Source organism: Anarrhichthys ocellatus, unplaced genomic scaffold (assembly GCF_004355925.1).
Source record: "Anarrhichthys ocellatus isolate YVR2014 unplaced genomic scaffold, GSC_Weel_1.0 scaffold45, whole genome shotgun sequence".
NCBI classification, from domain to species: domain Eukaryota; kingdom Metazoa; phylum Chordata; class Actinopteri; order Perciformes; family Anarhichadidae; genus Anarrhichthys; species Anarrhichthys ocellatus.
The window spans coordinates 284,183-292,354 of NW_022280075.1; the positions used below are offsets into that span (position 1 = coordinate 284,183).

Genomic DNA, 8,172 nt, shown 5'->3' on the forward strand with positions numbered 1-8,172 from the left:
ACGTACATCCGTGGTTTCGGCCACGCTTTGCCTTCCTCAACCACCAACAACAAGTCTCTCGCTGTGCAGTAAAAACAGAACAAAACCTCCAACATGCCGAAAGCCAAGAAGTCAGGGAAGAGAAAGAAGTTCGACTACACCCAAGACCGGAAGAAGTTGAAGAAACAGACCTTCAAGAAATACAACCCGCGGATAGAAAAGTAAGCGTGGAACGGCACGTTAGCATGTTAGCTCATGTTGGCTAACGGGGGGGCATGTTAACGCCACGTGAGAAGTGTTTACCTGACCCGATATTTGTAGTATTTATATTACACAGTAGTGTAAGTAGTATTCACATCCTTTAGCTACTTAAGTTAAAGTAGAATACTATGGTTTAAAATATACTCCTTAAAGTCTTGAGTACATAAGTAATGAAAGTATTCATTATGCAGAATGGCTCCTTTCACTGTGCTTGTTATAAATTATACGGTTTTTTTAGACACTTGTATGTACTTTTAATAATTAAATATGGATATTTTCTCAGTTAATCGATTAATCCCCTCGGCTTATAAAACAGTGAAATATGGCCCATCACACCTAAACCCAGAGATATGCAGACGAGACCGAATCTTGAAATTTGGAAACATTTGAGATATAGTTTTATTCATTATAATTATATTTAATTTAATCATGAATATTTTCTGTAATTGATTATATAATTAATTTAAGCAAATCACATTGAAGCCCAGAATGTGGCTCAACTACTTGGTCTGCCCTCACATTAATGATTAATGAAGGGGTTTATTAATATTATTTATGTCTTATTTTGGCAGGTCTTTGTCTTTTCATTGCTACCAATAATTGATTTACAGTTTCAGATTAAGAGATTTTAGGGGGACTGGGTATTTGATAACGAATATATAGAATATTATATTGTTCACCCAACTTAAAATGCCTATATTATCAATAGTCTGAATATACCAAGAACTGTAAATTGTATGCAAACAAACACAGTTTTCACTGGAAAGATAGTCGATGCTTCTCATTGTGCTGAACCTTTAGTTTGCTCCGATTATGAGATAAATGTATATAATACATTTGTTTCGGCCGGCTCCTGCAGGAGCACTGTTGTGTTGTTTTTAGTTTCATCGTGCGTCTAAACTTTCCTCTCACTCAGTACACAGATCAGAAATGCGTGGGACGACAATAAGTCCACGAACAGGAACCTGCAGGAGATGGGTCTGGCTTTTGATCCAAACCGCACGCTGCCAATAGCGAAAAAGAGCGTAAGTAACGTGATTCCTCTAAACGGGACAAAGACTTCAGAATGGGGCTGTGCAACATCACCCGAAAGCAGTTTCTCTATTGATGACTGATGCTTAAAACGATCGCCCTCGCTCCATAATCCCATAACGTCTACATGTTGGCCTCCCGTGGGCTCTGGACGAGGACAGTAACTGTGTTGTTTTTCTGTGGAGAAGAATGTTTGTCTTCTTCAGTTCACCCAGAATCCAAACGCATGTCTTTTGTTCACACGTTTAGCTCCTCGGTGAAGATAAAGTGACTAAAGCTCCGGTCGGCATCGTGACGAAGCCCTACGTAGTCAACCGTAAGTCGTTTCCTTTTTAATAACCTCACCATGTGAAGTAACGTGAACCTTCATTTTGTTGTGCTTTAGAGATTCATCTTTTGATAGAACTCTTGTTAGTGGCCTTTTTATACAGATTCCAAAAAGACGCTCGCTATGATTTCACCCTAATTAGACCAATTTGAAAGCAAGCAGAGCTTCACTTCCACCATCTTTGTTTTTGTCGTTCTGCTCGGTGGCATTGAGGCTCCGAGGAGTCGACCTTCAGCAGCAGCTGCTCTGGATTTCAGCTCAGAATGACTTTCATTCCTCCCGTAACGCCGCCGGGGCTTTTATTTCCATTTCTTTTCATGAAGACTGACAGAGATGATTTGCATATTTTCATTGAGTTTTAGAATATATTTTTATGCTCCTTGTCATCGCACCGAAATGAAAAAGATGAATCCTTAAATGCAAACAAACAAGATAGAAGAAATATGAATGTTTCTGAGATGTCTTTTATGTTTGTGTGGCTCAGAGCTGCAGGAGGAGGCCGACCGCCCAGAGAAAGACTCAAAGACGCTGTCCTCCGACCTGATGGAGTACGCTCAGTACATGATGCGAGAGCACGGGGACGACTTCAAGGTGAGGGCGCCAACCGAGGCCTGAACGCGTCCCTCATGATGGTTCTGCACAATTTAGCGCAGTGTTTCTGTTATCACGTCAAACTATTATAAACAGTGGGACTCCCACACTCCTTTGTTACCGCTTGCATACACGTTTTAAGAGACATTTATTGTTAGTCCCTGGTCATCCGCCTCAGGCTTCTCTCCAAAAACTAAAATAGAATAGAAAATTAATTAGACAACTAAACGAAGTGTACCGGAGCACAAGTCAGAGAGCTGGCTGTCCAGGTCTTAGACGCCGTTGGACAGATTCTTCCCTCGCAGCTCGTTCCACTTTATTTTACACAGAAAGGCGATGACGGAGAGCTGCCGATAACGGGTCTCTTTGATTTATAGCGTCTCTCCTGTTTGACAGCTCGGGGGGAAGTTATGCTCCAGTTGTGAAAAATGAATGGAAAACGACAATCAAATAGCAACTAGGGACAATTTAATCGTAAACTAAAATCTATGACAGACCGAGTCGTGACCATGATAAAGCCAGCAGCAGTTAGCGTAGCGTAGCACAGAGGCTGGAAACGGCTAGCCTGACTCTGTGTGTAACAAACTTTCCCTACCAGCTCGTCTAAAGCTTGTCAATCAACACGGTGTAATTCATTTGTGTTAAAACCGGGAGGTTTCTGTGCCGGGCTCTTCCTGGAGTTCTGTTTTATCTTTCGTCAGAGCACAGCTAGCTGATGAAAGATCTTCTAATTTTACTCCCCGCAAGAAAAGATGTTTACCAAATTGTTGAATTATTCCTAAAAGAAACGGCACAATATATGAGTGAGGGATTGACTCAGCTGAAGAAATAAATGAACCTCACATGTCATTATCAAGACAACGTTAGCTTGAACCATAGACTGTATTTAGGAGAAAGTGGGCCTTGAGTTTGGCGTTTTGGCCATCACCGTCTCGGCTTTACGCGACCAGAAATGACAAATAAATGTTACAATTAACTTCCATGAACTGAAAACACAGGTTAAAGGGTTATTGAAGAAGATTTGAAACAATGAACTAATGATTAAAATGTTTATTTAGGTAATAAAATAATATAAATAGGGTCATTTTCTCATATTTTACCCAAGGCGTTGAGATTCAGTATTCACTGGCTGAACTTGGGCTGCACGATGGTGCGTTTAAGGACACTCTGAGAAATGAGGACTGGCTGCCGAGGTCCAGGACATTTTCTCCTGGAGGTGCTCAGTCGCTGCAGAGGAGACGATCAGAGTCTGGTTTCAAGGTTTCAGCTGCGTGATATCCTTCCACAGCTGCTGACTTTAGTTTTCCTCATACTTCAGATTGAAGGGACACGCTCAGTGTTTTTAGTTTTTTTTGATGACTCAGAGTGGCAGAAGTTAAAATTGATTTTTTTTTTATCAGAAAAGTGCCTCGCTCAGACCGATTTTTAACAGCTGCTTTAAATTGGACGGAGTCCTCACTGCCAAGTCTCAATCAGTGTGTGTGTGTGTGTGTGTGCGTGTGCGTGCAATAAAATACCCTTTAATAGAAAATATTCCACCCATGACTTAAAATCATGAAAATGTCGGTCCTCACTGGGGCGCCAGAGTTGTTATAGATTTTCAATCTTGTTATAATAATATAATTTTAGTAATAACTGTAGTGTATGCCACTTCAACATTTTACCATTTTATATTTGCAACAAGGAAGTAACCTAAAACACGGGACTATTTTCTGCGGTTTGAACTGAAGCTCTTTATTCTCCCTGCAGGCGATGGCCCGGGACGAGAAGAACTACTACCAGGACACACCCAAACAGATCAAGAGGAAGGTCATCGAGTACCAGCGGTGCCACAAGGAGCACTACGACGCCTTCGTCCAGGCGCTGGCCACTCCACCGCCGCCGGTCCAGTAAAGAGACTTTATATACGTCGTCGTGTGTATCCGGATCTCACTCTGGAGACACAAACAGGACAGAAGTCCAGTGTGAGGACCGCAAGACTTCAGGACCTTTCTGTTACTGTCCTCGCTGTAAAGATTTCCTGTTTTAATTATTCCCCATATTGTTTCCAGGTGTGTGTTTGTGTGACAGTCATTTAAATACCTTGAAGCTCATTTTGCAGATGTTTTTGTTATGCATCAGTGCATTCACACCGGAGGACTCTCAGACGTTTGTCATCTTCTCCGTGTTTCCTTGATCTCCAGTTAAAGCACGAGCGCGTTGATGTCTGAAAGGAGTCTCTCTGCAGCGTCATGTTTTTCAACTGCACTGGAGATGCGTGCAGTTCTGAGCTTCAGAGTTAACCGCGTTATGAATTCATAACGCGGTTAGCCGATTGGTAACGGTCTGGTTCGTCTGGACTTTATTGCATATTTCTTTGTGGAGGAATTTTAATCGTGTGAAACAGTTTTAACGACGACGCTGGTAGAGAACATTGAACCGCTCAGACTCATGACGAACACTAAAGAGAGCCTGGAGTCATCACCGGGATGGCTTCTGAAATAAACAAATGTTTGCGTGAGAGTCTGAAGAGAAGAAGGGCGTGGCGGTTTACGGGACCGGGCTCGTTTTATTTAATATTTGTTTCATTGTCAACAACCAAACCCAACAATGTGTTATTCTGTCTCTCTCAGCTCCGAGCTCTTTGGTTCCACATGAAGATCTCTTAAAAACATCTCAAGAATATATAGTTTTAAAAAGCTCATTAACGTCCCAAAACAGCCGGTCCCCTGTAGTTTTATCAAACATGAGGAAAAATATATATAATATATTTTCAGCAGTGGATTAATCCTCATTTTGGTTGAGTTATTGCATTTTGGTGCTTGCGCGCAATGAACCATTAAAATGAAGCAATGCATGTTTTGAACCCTCTGCACTGGTTCCATAAATCAGTGAGTAAGTTCAACTGCGTGTGCGCGTGTGTGTACTGTGAGCTTTTTGGTGGAAGTAAAGAAACGGTTACTGTGGTGACCTCTCCATTGCACATATTAACTGCTTTCGTCGTTAAAAAATGTCTGAGATTCTGTAGTCCTGCCACTTCTATATTATGTAATATATTTGTAGAAAGCATGCTGCATTTCTAAAACACTCGAGTTTTAAAAGCCACTTAAACATCTTTGCACCAAAAACTACACGGATAGAATGAAACATCCACAAGCCTTTTTATTTTATTACATATGAATGCATCCATCACACGTTGACTTATCCCACAATCCTCAGGCAATGACGCGCTGTCGACGCTTCATGGAGGATGCAGTCGTTGAAGGGTTTTTTCTTTGTTGATGTAACAACTGTGGCGTCTGTTAAGAGACTCCCGCTCCTTAAAATTAATTTGACATTTTCAGCAAAACACAGATGCATCGTCATCTGGAGAACTGTGGTTGCGTTGATGGCTCGAGGGGAGAAAACAGTGAAGTATGACGGGTAGATGGAAACATGCGTCACTTCTAGAGGAGCATCCGATTTAAATGTCGGCCGTAAAGCCTGGTGGAAGCAGCTCCAGTGACAGAAAAGCACTGCGTTTCTGTAGTTCTCTAAAAACGATAGAGCATGTGTGAAGACTGTCATGTAACATCCTGCTTCATGTGACTCACTGCGCTGTACTTTCAACGCCCTGCTGGAGTTCATTGGCCTGGCTGCAGAGTGTGGACAGAATAACAAAGCAGGATTTAACTGAAGTGACTTCTAAAACATTTAACAGACCGAAACCTTCAAGCTTCTTATAAACTTCTTTCAGCTTGTGTTCGACACCCTCGGCGTCGATGTAAAATATATTGGAAAAAAGACACGTTTTCCTCAAGGATGCGCAATTCTGAAAGAACACTATTTTATAGCGACGAATCCAGATGAAATGACATCTGGTGCTGAAACCTGCGCTTTAAGGCACAGCTGGGAGCAGAACGGAGACTTATGAAATCAGAAAGTACGAGGTCACCGCGTCACAGATGAAAACAAGTACATGTGGGGTGAACAACAGAGTGGAGTGTTTCAGCTGAAGGAACACGTCCCCGGGTAATTGAGGAACACAGTATTGAACATGCACTGTAGTAACCTTGTTACTTTAAATCAGTTTACACATGCAGCGGGTCAGTAATTACATTTCTCCCAGAACCCCTGAAACGTATTTTGGGAGCTTGGCTATCTCATTTTAACTGTAAGACAGAAACAGTTACTCCCTGACTTTCTTTGTGTGTGTGTGTGTGTGTGTGTGTGTGTGTGTGTGTGTGTGTGTACGGTATGTTTTAGTCGGTCTTTGGAACTTATTCAGAGCCAAGAAATTGACTTTCTTCAGGAGAAATCCACCTGTGGAAACCTGCGTTTTCTAATCCCCCTTCCTCAATAGTGGGAAACCACGTGTAAGAAATGAATCTACCCGAGAGAGACGACTGTAACCCCGTTACTGAATATATGTGTCAAATTTCAGCGCTAATCCATCCGATAGTTGAGACATTTCAGTCAGAACCTAAAACAAAAAATCCACCTCACAGTGGCACTAGAGGAGAAGTCATCACGGTTGATCCTCTGGAGACCATGAATGTATAAAGTGTAATCGTTGACTAATGACTTTCACTGTGAAACCAAGAGAGGAATTTCTCCCCCTGGTTGTGTCATGTGGATCGTCACTGTCCGCTGCACAACGTTAACGGCAGAACAATAGTTTGACCTCGTCTGCTGTCGTCGATCATTTACAGCTTCGTTCCAAGAACTCCAAGTTGCTTTGTGACGCGTGTTTGACCATGGAGGAGCTGTGTGAGTTATGATTGCGCAACGGTTCACGCCAGCTGTGGTTGTTTTCTTGAATATGGATTTTTTTTAACTAAAACTCAATTCAAAACAATAGATGTTCCTCAATATCGTTGTGAAAGATGTTGTGTGACTGTAGGCTGGTCATTGTATTTCTCAATAGAAAGACAAAGAAAACAATTCCAAGAAACAGCCGACACTGACGAAGATCTTCCATTGAAATTTGACTCGTAAAATTGCACATTTGCTGTTTCCTCTGGTGCCACCATGAGGACAAACTTTACATATTAACTTTCTCAGCATAGTAATATGCAGTAAACTTTGAAGAATGTTGACAGCAGGCAGCGTATGCTAATAAGTACTGCAGTCTTAACATACAGTAAATATATGACTGGGGTTGGATGGGGGTATACATTAAATAGCACTATAGGTCTCATTAAATTGTGACCATGCGGTGCATTCAGCAGTTCTGATGTACAGATAGATTTATTTATAGGAACCCTCTGCACTGTCTGAGCCAAAGGACTACATTCTTTCATACAAGCTTTTTAATATATTACTGGAGTAAACATTTGTAACATTTCTTATATGTCATTTAACCAGCTGACAGTAGTCTCTAGCAAAGTACACACTTTGTAACTTTATAACACTGTTATTTGGCACTGTTTATTTGGCAAATTAATGGATTATGTCTGTTTAGATGGGGACAGGTTTGTTTCTATCTGCATATGACAAATACAGACTTGGCAGACAACCCCTGGATTTCCTTTTTTCCCTTTTAATTCCCGTTAATTCCCATGGAAAGTTTCCACCTTGAATATGAGTGACGCCTCAGCGAAAAACAGCTTCCTGTTAACATGTTGTGGAACTCTGCCCCACAAAAGTCAGGTCAGGCTGCTTATAGAGGCCTTAGATCTTATCTGTGTTTGTTTGCATCCACATGCAGTCAGCATAGAGAGACTTGTTTTCCCAATTGGGTGCTTGTTATCGGTTTGTCTTCTGGATCCATCCATGTTGTTTGAGAACATATTGTGTGCACATAGGTTGAGTACATAACTATGTTCACTGGCATGTCTTCTCTCCACATATTTCCAGTCGTACCTCCATCTGTGCTTCCATGAAAAATAGATTTTAATCTCAAGGAGACAAGATTATTAAATAAAGATTTTTTTTTTTTGCTACACTACTTCATTACAGACCAACGTGGAATCTCACTCATAACACATTGTTGGACAGTAAAAAATATATAAATGCAGGAG

At 41.4% G+C, this 8,172-nt stretch overlaps 1 protein-coding gene across 1 annotated transcript; it reads left to right on the forward strand.

Moving 5' to 3' along the window:
* Positions 1-4,232, forward strand: nop16 (NOP16 nucleolar protein homolog (yeast)). Its single transcript, XM_031869021.1, has 5 exons — positions 1-200; positions 1,157-1,265; positions 1,522-1,588; positions 2,085-2,191; positions 3,941-4,232. The coding sequence occupies exons 1-5, from the start codon at positions 94-96 to the stop codon at positions 4,082-4,084; spliced, it is 534 nt and encodes a 177-aa protein (XP_031724881.1). The 5' UTR covers positions 1-93; the 3' UTR covers positions 4,085-4,232.
* Positions 4,233-8,172: the final 3,940 nt, after the last annotated feature.